At 37.6% G+C, this 14,569-nt stretch overlaps 1 protein-coding gene across 4 annotated transcripts in view; it reads right to left on the reverse strand.

Annotated features, from left to right (window-relative positions):
* Nucleotides 1-609: 609 nt before the first annotated feature.
* Nucleotides 610-14,569, reverse strand: part of SMOC2 (SPARC related modular calcium binding 2) — a 141,584-nt gene continuing 127,624 nt past the window's right edge. For 2 of the 4 annotated variants that reach the window (XM_051614735.1, XM_051614737.1), the window contains exons 10-13: nucleotides 8,477-8,579; nucleotides 7,329-7,603; nucleotides 5,036-5,076; nucleotides 610-2,268 (exon numbers count right to left, since the gene is read on the reverse strand). In XM_051614735.1, the coding sequence (XP_051470695.1) occupies nucleotides 2,245-2,268; nucleotides 5,036-5,076; nucleotides 7,329-7,603; nucleotides 8,477-8,579 (443 nt within the window). In that variant the 3' untranslated portion in view covers nucleotides 610-2,244. Of the gene's footprint in view, nucleotides 2,269-5,035; nucleotides 5,080-7,328; nucleotides 7,604-8,476; nucleotides 8,580-14,569 lie in introns of all 4 variants that reach the window. The other 2 variants (XM_051614734.1, XM_051614736.1) reach the window with 1 other exon arrangement.

Genomic DNA, 14,569 nt, shown 5'->3' on the forward strand with positions numbered 1-14,569 from the left:
TGATAAATGATTAAGGCTACTCATTATATAATCAATGGGCTAGTCCAAATTTGCCGCCCCACACACCCTCCCAGTTTAAATGGGCTGCCATTTCAAACCACAGATATGGCAAAATATTTTATTGTTTAGACTTACATTGCCAAAGGCCATCTGATTCCAAAGGAATTAGATACTTCTTACACAAAGTTGCTATTAACTATACCATGCCCACCTAATGGAGTTCTGAGTATTCTCAGGGTTTGCCTCTCTCTCATCATCATTTCCAGGTTCAAAGTTGCCCAGCAGCTCAAACTCACACTGAGGGGAAAAGATGAGATCCCTATTTATGCCACATTGCGCTTTCCTGAGAGAACAAGCTGAAGCTATATGGATACAGTAGTAACAAAGAACCTGGCCTCAAAATCACTATTTTGAGAAAGCAGTGGTATGAATAAGGCATGAACAACCTACTTAGGAGAGAATCCAATAAAGGGGCATGGGAAGAAAATAAGATAGACACAATGCAAGGTCATGAGATTTCTTGTAAACTTAACACAGTGGTGAAGTCACCATTGTGTGTACCTGCTTCCAAACATGGCTATCTGTGTTGCAGAAGAAAAACCACAAGTATAGTGTGATAGCATACTGATCTTTAATCTATAAAGAAGATTAACTTCCAAGTTTAACAGTATAAAAGAATAACAAATACTTTTTAAAACAAAAATACAAGATAATACACAGTTGCATCTTGGTTACTCCTCCTGCCAAAGCTGAAAGTACACAATTTCTGGGGTACAATTCCACTGCATACAGTGTTTTCTATCACTTCAGCATATGTTGAAATTGAAATGAAACATTTTTATTTGCAGAAAAGCATTTCCAGATACAAGCACAAGCCAGGGTGCTATTATGATTAGCTAGTCACATGTCAAATCCCACAAGTTATTTAAAAAAATATAAAACAGAATGAAATCATTGCTTGTTGTAATCTTTCTGCCTTCTCATGTCAGCTCCTAGATGCCAGCAGTCCACCTACCACTGCATCGATCAACCCAGTGGCTTGTAACTCACAGTTGTTCAAGAGCTGAACCTTTTTCACTTGGGTCTCCTGCTCTAAATCCATATCTGCAAGTTCTTAATCCCCTCAGGCACACATACAAAAAAAGCATTGCAGGGAAAAAAATCATTAAAAATATTAAAATTTGTGAGAACTTCTTTCAGACAGCAAGGAAAAAGCCTCAGGGAGGGGCAATGTGAGCAGCCCCTCCTGATGGCAATTGTTCATAATTTGTTTAGCTTTACCTCTACTGGACCCTGAGGCAAACCAAAGAGCTGATGGGGGCAGCCAGGTGTAGGGAAAGAAAAGGCTGAACAATCTGTTTCTCCTTCCCTGTCTCTATGTAATTAGATTTTCAAGTCTGACCCATATAAACACTGCTCCTGCTTTGCACTGACCACAGAAACATGCTTGTAGGCACAGCCTGAACGAGACTGGAGTGACACTGCAATCCACCTTACTCCTTGTTGGTTTGCTGTACTGCCAAGTGAAAACAAACAGGGGAAAAAATCCTGCCAAAAATTATAATGGAAGGCGCCTCAAAAATGGATGAAAGGATACATTTTCCTACAAGTATCCCAACTGTAGAGTGACTGTTTTAAATCCATTAGTGGTTGTACTCTCATTGCATATTCTTTGGAAAGCATAATAATAACAATACAACCAAAATGAAATAAAATATTGCCACCGATGAAAAATCTGTTTAGCTAAAAACTGCAAAACCAAGTAAACATCAATTCACACGCGTCCCTTGGTCCTGCAAACCTGAAGCATCCAACACTGCTTGGATAAAACTGAGAATACAGTAGACTTTTCAGCATAACTCTACTTAAATGACAGTACTGATTAAGAAAAACAAGGTATACTATTGAAACCAAAATACATAGAATCAGGTTTCTGTGCTACTGTTTGCCAAAAAGCTATTTTTTAAAAAATGGTTTAAATGCAAACTTTTACATCTCCAACACATTTTACATATTTCAGACAACAGAATACACATACATTGTATGTGATAATTTTTCAAAACTAGCCATTACATTTTCACAGATTCCAAAAAAAAAAAAAAAAAGTCTGCTTAAATATTTCATTTCTACAAAGTGAATTTACATTTTTAAGTACAAAGTGCAAATACTACAGTTGTTTTTATTGCCTTTTGGTGAGGAAATCTCCCACATGTCAAAGAGATCTGCCTTGGATCAGTAAGCTGTTCAGCCTTGCTTCTTAGAAACTTGCTGAAAGAAAGTTGGAAAAATATGCATTAGCAATGATGTTTTCAAGTAAGCAAGTATAAATCTTTATTTTTCAGCAGTGTCCACATGCCCTTATCAGAAAAAGAGTTCTGCAAAAATTGATATGGGGAATAAAAAAATCTCTGCTCGGTAGTCCTTCTTATCATCTACAAACAAGGGTATGAGAAGCATCTCTATTATTTCTTACCTATGGCCTCGTCAGATCTATACCTGTCAAACACACAGTTTTAGCAACTGCTTGGGCAAGTCCCTGGTGCAATATACCTTTCTATGGCATGTGATGTATAGGGAATGGGCTGCTGGCCAAAGGTTTATGAACCATCTATAGTTTCCTTGTAAACTTTTTGCTAGGCAGCAAAAGACCCTCTGGGTCTTACTGACAGTGTGTGTGCATGTATGGGTATGTATGTTGGACAAGGTGGAGCTGAGCAAGGGAAATATACCTGGCTGCTACCCCAGTTCTGTCAGATCCATCAAGTATTTGACCTCTTTTAGAGCAACCATGGCTGAGACTCAGTCAGCATATTAGTACAGGTATCTATATCTGCTTTATTACACTAAGCTTCTGTGTGCACAGATCTGCACATACATAAAAATAAATATTCAGGAATACATGTCTATGCACACATAAACATATACATAACTGAACTGCTACATTAAACTAGTAGGAAATGAGCTCTTGTGTGCCCACCTCTGGAGTGGTGCAAATCTGATGACTCCATCTAAGATGTTTTTGTTTTTTTCCTTTGAGCGGCTCCTACCAAGCCCAGTTGCTTTTCAATAACTTCCTTTCAAGTGAAAGCTTTTGTGATGAAAGCCACCTTCTGCATTTGCAGTCTTGTATTGTTCAAGTATGAAACTGCCAACAGATGGTTTGCTGAGACAGCCTTAATTTCAGGCTATCGTTTGTCAGCAACAGCTATTAAAGTAATTCTGCTGAGTCAGCAAAATTATTGGACAAAATTAAAATACATAGATGCTCTAAGACACTTTTATTACAGATTCTGCAAGTCAGGATCACATTACAAGAAAGCGGAGAGGGCTTGTCATGCTTCAAGTGTAATGCACGTGTGCCAGTAATTCCCATTATATAATTAAAATAACCCCTTTGAATGTTTTCTTTGAGTTCCGACAGGATAATTGTTTTCAGGCTGCCTAGCCTAAAGCTTAAGTGATTTGTGAGGGGAACTTGAAAAGTTAAGACCACAAACATTTGTTTAAACAAACAGAAACTTATCACATCCCTCTAGCTGTGAGAATATTTTTAATTCCATCAAAGGCATGTAGGAGGTCTCTTGTAGAGCCCACAACCGATGTTGAGGTTGCCTTAAGAAGCGTGAACCTAACATCAAACAAATCAGAAATAAAGCGAGTAACAAACTGAATAGCAATGAGATGAAGATTTATCTTAGACTGTGAGAAGGTTCACCCTTGGTTCACTTTTTAACATACTAACGTGGCTTTCTGATAGAAGGGAAGACATTAGCCACAAACGTGTTTTTTTAATATTTTTAGCTAAATTGCTATTCTCCCTGCCATGTTACCTGAGCTGTTCTTATGTTTACATGAGTATTTTTAAAAAAAAACAACTTATTAATCATTTACTGATGCTTTTGTGGAAAATAATAATTTAATTCCTCTAACTAATATAAAAGTGGGACAAGAATGATATGAAGAGCATTCGTTTACCAGACCAGTCAAATGACTGGCAGGCTCACATGTCCTTCTTGAACCATGCAAAAGCGTCAGGAAGTTGTGACCGTGTTGCCCAGAAAAGTGAATCCTTAGGATTAATGATTATGAAAATAGACAGGTACAAATGAAAAGCCCTTTTCTAATCTTCCACTTGAATCTCTCCTTTCCAATGTGCACCTTCTCTTGATATAAAAATTCTTGTTTTGTGCCTTTTGTAGCTCTGAATGCCATCGGTAGACAAATGCCAAGAATGACATACGCTGGTGTTACTCAGAAAAACAAAGTCATCTTTGCAGAAAATTGATGTGAAAATACATCATGGGTTATGCTGTCAGGGCACTTGACATTTTATTTGCTACAATCATTCTGCAGACCTAACCAATTTTATTTGTAACAAACTTCAGCAGACTGACGCAAATCCTAGTTCTCCAGCAAAATTTTGCTGAGCCAGCAAAGGCATTGGAGAGTGACAGCTCTATTCTCTACACTAAGATTTTAAAAGCTGTTTAAAACCACCATACAATAATTCAGTGGGGTTTGTAAAATCTATAGATTTTCACAGGGCATGGGAATTCCATGGGTTTTTTTTCACAAAGAGTAGTTTAATCAAAGTTTGTGTCCACAGTATGACTCATAGGAAAGCTAACTGAAGTCAGTTAAAACATAAAGTAAATGAAGATACAGCAGTGCACATTTAAAAGTGCATGGGAATGCCAACATTTGGAAATGCAGAAGACTTATATAAGGGCTCAAGTACACTCATCTAATTATCACTAACCTAGATCCCAATTACACTTTGCTAGAAACATCCACATGCAGGCATAATCCACTTTGCATTTACGCACATTTACTCTGCACCTGCAGTTGACTAATTCAGCTTTCCTTAGACAGAACTTCAGTAAAAATTTGTTAATCAGGATGCTGCTCTATAATTTCCTGGCAAGTCTGAAGAACGGCAGATGAATGTAGTTTGCAGCTGCAACGATAATTGCTGAAATCCCAAGAAATTCAGCTGAGCAAGACAGGAATGGAGATCTTGCTCCTTTGTACTCACCTGCCTGCTGGATGAAGTGCTCTCAGTGTTGGTTTTAGGGGCTGCTAAAGGAAGATAAATAAAACATTATGAATATGGTTTGTAAATTATATGTAGCATTCCCAAAAACTAAAGCCCTCAATCAGTCATTGGACAGAGCAGGTAAAGGCACAGCTTTCAATAAATGAGATAATAAATTTCAGATCTTCCATTGAAACATCCATTCTTTTCTTTCCTCACTGCAGGTCTTGCTTCTATCATGTTGTTTGAAAGTTGAATGACAGCATTTCTTGCCAGTTAATATCTGATGTTTTCTTAGGATAGATTACAACTAGTCAGAGTTGTGCATTTCAAACATATTACATTTTAATAGTAAATTTAGGCTATTATCCTTGGGAAAGAAACACGGACAAGCAGACTGTCTGGAAAGCATTCACTTTGCTTAAATACATTGCACACTAACAGCTCTACCAGTAAAATATATTGTTCACCTTTAATCTATAAAATAAGATTATTGCTGGTTTTTAAGATTTTTAGTGGTGAGGTCCAAGACAGCGCTCTAAATGAGGGAAAAAGAAACCCAGCTACATAAATTTGCTGGCCCATTCAACTTCATAAGCAGGCTTGCTATGTTGGAAAGGAACTCACTCTCTTGATTTTCCATGTCTGTTAGTCAGTTAAGCTGCACTGGGAAAAAGGGAAGTGAGACTGGACCTTGAAAAATACTGCAGAAAATATTATTGCCTAGGAAAGTATGTTTGCATCTCTCTGGCTCTTATATTTCTTCAAATTGTTCTCACAGACACCTGGGACTCACAGAGAACCATACAGAGCAGCCTTCTTATCCCAGCTTTCACATCTCAACTGATGGGGTCTCACCTATTCCTAGAAATGTAACTCTAGCTTTAGTGGAGTGACCACTGATTTCTTTCATGCAAGGGAAAGGATGATCAGAAAGGATTGTAATTACCAAGCAGAAGAAACAAAACAGAATGCTGATTTTCCAACAAAAGCAATTTTTATTGTTTTGTCTTTAAAAGCATGTATTTCTAGTAAAGCAACCAAGTGATTTGGTTTAGAATTTTTTTTACCTGGATGCTATTAGCTTTTCAATGAAAGTGTTGAGGTATTTTTCCCTTCCAAAAATTAATGTTCTCATTATTAGCTACATTTTTCTGAGGGGGGAGGTCTCTTAAAAATCTCCAGTTACAGTGAACGTAATTTTTTTCTTTAGCTAAATCTGTGTGTGATCTTCATATAATTTCATTCCTCTTCCAATTTTCTTTTCTGAAGCAGGTAGCTTATATGAAGCATGAGAAACCTGCTTTTTTTTTTTTTTTTTTTTTTTTTCCACTGAAAAGGGCACAGGAAAAACTGGGTTTTGTTTTTAGTCTTACTATAGCTTTCCTTTATGTCCTGGAACAAAGACTTCAGAACCAGTTTTCATCAACAAGACAAAGGAGTGACAGCTGGATCAGGACAGAAGTGCCTGAATGTTAGCATATGGAATGACCATAACGGTCTACACCTTAGGACAGTTGTCTACCAAACAGTGTAAATGAAAGAAGTGTTACATTTTAATTGCCACATGTATAGCATAAAGATAACAAAAGTCATCCACCTTTGTATACAGATTTCCACCTCAATTATTCTAAGGTCCCCGACAAACAAAACAATTTGCCCATATTCATGTCCTACAGGTTCTTACTACTATAGTTGTTTACAATTTTTAAAAAAATTAATAAAAAAATCTTCTTCACTTTCAGGAATGGTGTGATTGCACTCTGCAGAGACCATTACACACTGTAGTTCGCTGTTCCCCTTCTACCAGTTTGGCAGCAAGGTAAGGTGGCTGTCTACCAGCAGTTGTCCCACCTGTTTGGCAGATGACCACATTCCTTACTGTATCTCTAAACCACACTTGAGAAATGAGAAGTCATTAGAAAGCTCAACAATGTGCTTCCTTCCCAGCAGAAATCCAGAAAGTACAGGTGTGGTACCTCCCCTCATTCAGGACATAGTACTGTAATAACATTAAACTGGCTTTTTTGATGACTGTTAATGTTATCGTATCCTCTTAGTTTTCCTACTGTAATACATTCAATGGTCAGAATCAAAGGGAAGTTTTTGATTCTGTTGGAGGAAAGTGATGATTTGCCTACACAGAAGCAGCTTTCTTGCCATCTGCCCTAAGCAATAGTTGCATTAGCTACAGACAGGTGTATTCTTCTATTTTGTATACTTCTGGCATGTGCAAGTATCAGACTTCATCCAATTTGAAAAATCTAGTGAATAAAGTAGAAAAGGCTCTTACTATGGTGCTTCCTTGTTTCTGCTTTACCTTCTTCTTTTGTTACTCCCAAGCAGCCCATTAATTCTTGAACTGATAAGGACTTATCATTGTTCACATCACAGTATTCCACAAACTTCTTCACGCATTTTTTGGGCTTTGATTTCTTTCTTAGGAATCTCTTAAATGGCTTTATTTCTTTCTTGCCAATGTCACCACTGGAATTTTTATCAAGCTGTTTGAAATACCAATGGACTACTCTCTCTTCCAGAGTATGATTTGGATCAGGCTCTGAAACCCTGAAACAGAAAATGAGAGTTTAGTCTTAATTCTGGTACATAAACATCAGTTTATACCTTTATTTCAGAGTAGTTAGATCACTGACATACACTTCGTTACATAAACCCGTAACAAATCCTTCTTTTTCCACTTTGGCCAACTGTATCCTAAATTTTACACTAAGTGCTTGAATCTGCTTTTAGTTAACTCTGAAACTGTGTCGAGGTCAGCATCATACTCATAAAAAGGTGCTTTCCCCTTCCATTTCCTGAAAGATAGAAAAGTGAAGAGAGAAATAAAAGAGAAAAAGACGGTTGCATAGATGGCAGACACATCAAAAGGTGTAATATAACCAACTGAAGTAGGTCAGCAGTCAGCATAGCCAAATACATAGGCTCCAATTACAACCCATGATGGATGCTTTTAGAGATAAAACACTTAAATGCGTTGAATTATAGGGTAAACTATAACAATAAATGTCACCTCCTCTTCATATGGTAAGCACCTGACCTGCAGACACCCAGAGTTTGACAACACACATATGTAATTCCACCTGTGACTGTTGATAGCATTGGTTTGTTTTACAAGCAGCTAAGCAAAATACAAATCCAGAAGGTAGCACACACTCATCAAGAGAAGCCTGAGACACAGTTGCACCAGAAGCTACAGATAAATCCTAAGCTGTGCTGCTGCTGAGAACTCAGCTATGAACTGCATCTCTGTTTAGTGGACATAGTGCACAGTAGTAACTTTGAAGTAAACTCTTCCAGACAGGTTCTTGGAAATTTACCCTTTCTGAAGGCAGGAGAATAATTACTTCTCAAAGCCCTCAACAATTTATCCACCACTGCCAGAATCCTTTTAAAGACACATGAAAAGGATATGAAACCCACCGGCTGGAAGACAATGATGGATCAGAGACCGCATGCACCATATCTGTGGACAATGCATCCAAAACACTAGTCAGGAACTCATTCTTCTTGGCACCAGGACAACCTAGAAAACCAGATTTTTTTCTTTTCTTGCTTGCTCTTTTTCCAACATTTAAATCCCAATAACACTTCAAACTTAGATATTAGTCTCTCTACACAAATTCCAAAAATCTGGGGACAAGTTCATAGCATAATTCAAAGACAAGGTTTTATCTACATTCAGGTACATATCTGTAACATAGAGCAGGAACAGAAAAAACATCCCTTTAAACTTGAGCAAGTGGGAATCTGGTTTGCATACCTTGGAGGCCACTCTTTACATTTTTCTTCCTTCTTTAAGATAGTTAACCATGGGTCTCACATTTTGAAAAGAACAGCTTTGACATAACAGAAGTTTGTGCACGACAGAGACTGTTTGAAACACAGATTAGAAGCCCGTAGCACAACAACTCTTTCAGATTTCCTCTTTTGCTCCTCTCAACTACCATTGGCTTTCTCAACACACATTCTCTCAGTGTGTTGGCTTCCCTCTCTGTAAAATGGCATTCAAGTCCTTGCCTGCTTTACTCCCACTACAGGGCACCTAGACCAATCAGATGCTCTTAGTTAATTTGGTTCTTTGTTTTAGTACTTTGGTTCATACTGTGGGATCCTATGGTGATGCTGCATCATCATCTAATTACATTCCCTATGCCACAAAGTTCTTCTCTGAAAGAAACTGACAACACATTTCAGACATATAATACATCAGATAAACGCATAATGAAAGATCCACCCTTGGAACAGTACAGCTGGAGCAGATAAATTAATCTGACAAGTACATGGATGTTGATACATAGAGGTTTGTTTATGCATTGCACCTGCTTCCTCTCCTCTTCCTTAGAGCCCTGAGCACCAGGTCTTCCTCTAGCCCTGTAATAGCTGGGTTAAACTCTAGGATGATCCAAGATCATAGGGATGAGAAGCTTGAAGCTGCAGACCATGACAGAACTGTTACAGACAATTCTGTGATGGAGGCCCATTCTTAAGTGAAAAAGAGAAATGCTTTGAAGTGTTGTGGGAAAGGGAGATTAGTCAATCAGTAGGGATTTGTTATTTCATTATATTTCTTAGTGACCTCTGGAGCAGGCAGCAGGATTATCTGTTCCTGAAAGGCTTCATCTTGCCCAGCAAATTATTTTTTAATACATCCCGTGTTGATCCAAGGAAATGAACCTGTGTTATATTAGTCCTTAGTTGTGTTGCGGTAAGAACAGCTCAGCTATTATGTATAGCAGCAGCACCCACTATACATTGTCTAACACATTGATGCAGTTATGAGTTCTCTGTCTCTTATATGTTTGCCTTTGGCACCAGGGACATTTTATTCCAGTAACTGTAAAAGACATATAACAGGAATTCACTGAAGCAAGTTTCACTGCACTAAAAGTACACATATGAAACCAGATATCACTCTCCTAGATATGTCCCTCTTCCCTTAGGCATTAACCAGGGTATTTTCCTTTTACAACTGGAGAAAGAAAAATAAAAGAAAGAAAAGAAAACCCAACCCAGAAGCTATGACTATAATCCTAAATTTGAGTTCAGTGAGACTATAATTTGAGCTTTCTCTGTAAGGCACAGAAATGAGAAGGTGGCAAGAGATTAATAGGGAGGGACAGAAGACTACTATACCAACAGGGTCCTGGCACCATTCTGTGCATAATTCAACAATATATTCTCCAGAGCAAAGAGCTTGATGGTAAGTAAGGGTTAGAGACTGTGACTATGTAAGTAAATTGTGTATTGTAATTTAAATGAAGCCACGTAACTTTGCAAGTCACAAAAGCACATTTGCCCAGAGATGAGCAGGTGGAGCCCAAGCAGTTCCCATGCAGAAGGCACATCCAAGGCAACCTGACTGAATCAAGCAACTAAGTCTCTGAGCAACCTATGGAGCTCAGCACTACATCTTTCTAGCAAGGATGCTTGGCCTGTGGACCAGATATAGTTCTCTTCAAAGGTCAGGCAAAAAGAAGTCTGTTCAAGGCTCTCCATCGTGAATGGAACAAGCTTCATCCATTTTTTTCCTGGAGTTGTATTACAGCCACCAAGTAGAAACCTGAATCCTGTTCCAAACATGAGTTGTGAATTGATAGAGGGCTGGTGGAAAACACAGACAATAATACCTCAGCGTATAACAATGCAGCACAATATGGAGAAAAGATACTCTGATATTTTTTTCTTTCTCTGTCCTTTTTTGTATACATAATATTGTTAGTATCCAATTTGATTTAGGAGTTTCACCTGAATTTTTCATGTTAGTGTTGTGTTCCTGAAACATCTGGAAGAAACAAAAATGTATGCTTTAGGTATTTCCACTACTGTTCAAGGAGCTGCTGAGTATACATATGCTACAGATGTAGAGATTAAAATAATGACTTAGCTTGCTATTTATGAGATACTGCTATGTAGGGGAAAGTATCAACTTCTAAATCCACAAGAAATCATAGGGAAAAATGTCCATAGTTTAAAGCCTGTCTCAGACAATTTTCCCTAAAATTAAAAAAGGTTTCTAAATGTCTATTGCATAAAGTTGAAATAGCAGCTGAGAGAAATAGAAATCTTCTTGCAGAAAAGAAATATCACTGTTAAAACAAACACAATCAGCTTCTGTGAAACATTCTAAATTATAACTATACTGCTTAATGTAAAATGAGACCCTACAAAATCCTCAACAGTTAAATACAGAGAAAATATTCAGTTTCTCCCAATTATAATTTTTGCTGATGTGTGGGCAATCACAGAAATTTACCTCACAGTGAAATCTTTGTACTTTGCAGGTGTTATTAACTCAGAATAATTCTCTGGAGGCTTCACACTGAGATTTATTTTTCAACAAACTTGTGGGCTGGAGGAGATTTAGCTTGATTGTAATGAATAATTCACTCTTAGTGGATTAAATACAGAAAGGGAAAGACTAGTCTCTTACAGCAGTCATGCTTCTCACTATGGTTTATGTGCTTAACTCTCTTCTTCTGCAGCTGCCTGTCCTGTGTGGATTTGACAGCTTACATAAATAATAATTTGTTGTTAAAGGGTTGAAGTTCAAACCACATGGAATTCACCTACAGGTTCAGAGATGTAAAATAGAGTTCAGTGTTTGCTTTAAGGATAGTTTTACACAGAGTAAATCTTAGACCAACAAATACCTACCACAAATGATGGAAATATACAAACACCTTGTTTCAGCTATAATATAAAGGTAATCAAAGAATCATTGTTATGCATTATATATCCAATATATACATGTCTCTCTATCGATATATCTATCTTTGGTACTGAGAATGGATTTTGGGGAGTTAAATTTGTGAGGCAGTTGTTGATAAACCTTCTAAAAAATGCATCCAAATGTCTTGGAGCTCCCTACTTGGTTGATGCTAATCTCCTACTATCAGTCTTGGAAGATTACCTTTTACAGCTCATCTGAAGTTATGGCTAGAAAAGTATTTTGTTATTTTCTGCAAAACTGTGAACAAAATAGGTAGGATTAATCACTTAAAAAGAAATTTTACATTAACCTTCCTGCAAGCGAGGAAACTATCTTGAGTCAGGCACTCAAATAATTAAAGGCATGACAGCTTCCAATTAGTAAATCCAAAGCTTCCTTTTTATTGCCTAGTTGTTAACATGAATATCAGGCTTAGCGGTGCACTTCAATACAATGACCACTGAAATACTTCTGAAGATTATAAATGTTTTGATCTGCCAAAAACCAGAATTATCATAACTATTCTTATTTCTTTTGCATCTTTGACTTCACTGAAATCATACAATAATTTTGGTTGGAAAAGACTTTAAAGATCATCCAGTCCAACCTAGAACTCCACCACTAAACCATGACTCTAAGCACCACATCTACATACCTTTTAAATACCTCCAGGGATGGTGACTCCACCATTTCCCTGGGCAGCCTGTCCCAGCACCTGACAACCCTTTCAGTGAAGAAATTTTTCCTAATATCCAATCTATATACCCCTGGTACAACTTGAGGCTACTTCTTCTTGTCCTGTCACTTGTTGTTTCTGCCAGCTCCCTCGGTACACTTGGAGGGATCCTCTCTGGCCCCACAGACTTATATGTGTATATAGTGGTATTCAAGAGCAAAAAAATAACATTTGTCAATGCTACTGGTTATGCTGGGACAGCAGACAATATAAGGAATATTTTTTCTTGGACTTTCATTCTATACATGTACAGTTCATGAGTTTATTTCTGTTGATCCATATAGATCACAAGTTTATGTTTGTCTAGATATGTTGAAGGCTCCCTTCATATTTTTGAGGACTTTTTGAGCTCTTTCTGAGCCTCATTCCAGCACAAAGGCCCTTCAAAAGATGAGATGGGGAACTGAAATTTCTGGTAACTCTGCTGGAGACTAAAAATCATGGCTTCAGAAGTGTTGGTGGTTTTATGGCTCATTTCCTCAGTTTTTCCTTCACTGCACCTCCTAGTAACCTCTCACAAACAGTAATTATCTACTTCTTAGTCTCTGTCCTAGAGGGTTGGTGACATCATCTCTTCTTGTTAGCATCACTCTGATATTACCTTTTCCTTGCCTTGCCTTGCCTTGCCTTGCCTTCCCTTTATTTTTTCTTTTCTCACAAATATTCTTACCAGTTAAAAGAATTAACTTAAACTCAGAGTTACATTCTATTTTATGTGTGCTTACCCAAATTCCAAAAATAATAGAGTAGAATATAACAGATATTATCTGCAGAGGAGCTACAGATCCATTGCTTTGTAGGCCCAGATCTCTGTGTCTCACAGGGAAAAACTCTTAATTTTGGAGAAGGGCAGGAAGTAGACTTCAGTTCTGTACATATATTTAACTTCTTTTGTGTTACTATTTTAAATTATCTTTCTGTTCTAGTTTCAGGGGGAGGAGAAGCAAAAGAGTTAACAAAGGATGCTCTTTCAAGGCCCTACCCTTCAATCCCAGGCATTCATATCATACCAAAGTGCATTGAGTGGGATTTGTTGAACTTGAGCTTGCTGAAATGAGGTGTCTCACCCATAACAGTTATTTAAACTCAGTATAAAGGAATTCATTCACAAGGCATTCATCCCAACTACCTTATACTTTTTCTTAGAATTGGATAGGATGCCCCTGAAAATCTGTCTCTTCTTCCTCATTAACTACTGAGGAAGTCTAGACAGCTAACTCATACTCCCAGGTGGTGTAAAAACGCCTGTGATGAATTCTATATGTATCTGTTTTATAAGTTCTTTTAGGCTCAAACTGCCCTTTATCCTCTGGGTGAATGTGGTGGAAAGAAGAGATAACATTTATAGCAGAAACATTTATGATCTTATAAACAGTTTTTGCAGGTAAACTGAGTGACAAAGTTAGGCTAGGGCATTTGTTGATAGGAAAAGCAGTTCATCACATTTACTTAATTATTATTGTTAAACAAGAAAAGGTGAACCAGAACATCACAGCATAACAGAAGCAATGTGAAATAACTAACTTTTGATTATGTATTTTTAGTTCGTTGTTTTGGTTTTTTTTCCTCCATGAGAGTTTGAAAGGGTTTTGAGAAGAAAATTTCTTGCTGCTAACAGTTCAGAGATGTCACCACAAGATCAGGCAGGGATGAACTAGCTGGAACACTAATCCTCCCAGATGCCATCCAAAACTCAAAACAGAACTTGAGAAGGTCTGTGGACCTTATTTGCCTTTTTAAAACATTATCTTGTGGACTCATACCTTTCTTGTTTTGACTGGGAACAGGAAAAAGGTCTGAAAATGCAGATAATAAGGAGGTTGTGCTCCTTTGCTGCCTACATGGACAGATAGCAGCTGATGTTTTTACTAAGTAGTCACTGATTATACAATACCTACCCCAGATGAGAAAACATTGAAATTCTGAGTATTTAGGTTCAGCCTGCGCAAATGCACTTCTAACCTTTAGAGGCTTGTCATCTTACATTTAATATGACCTGCAATATAGCCACATAGGTCCAGGTCCAGTGTAAGAAACACAACATATTTGTCTGAAGTGCTGGCATAGT

Source organism: Apus apus, chromosome 3 (assembly GCF_020740795.1).
Source record: "Apus apus isolate bApuApu2 chromosome 3, bApuApu2.pri.cur, whole genome shotgun sequence".
NCBI classification, from domain to species: domain Eukaryota; kingdom Metazoa; phylum Chordata; class Aves; order Apodiformes; family Apodidae; genus Apus; species Apus apus.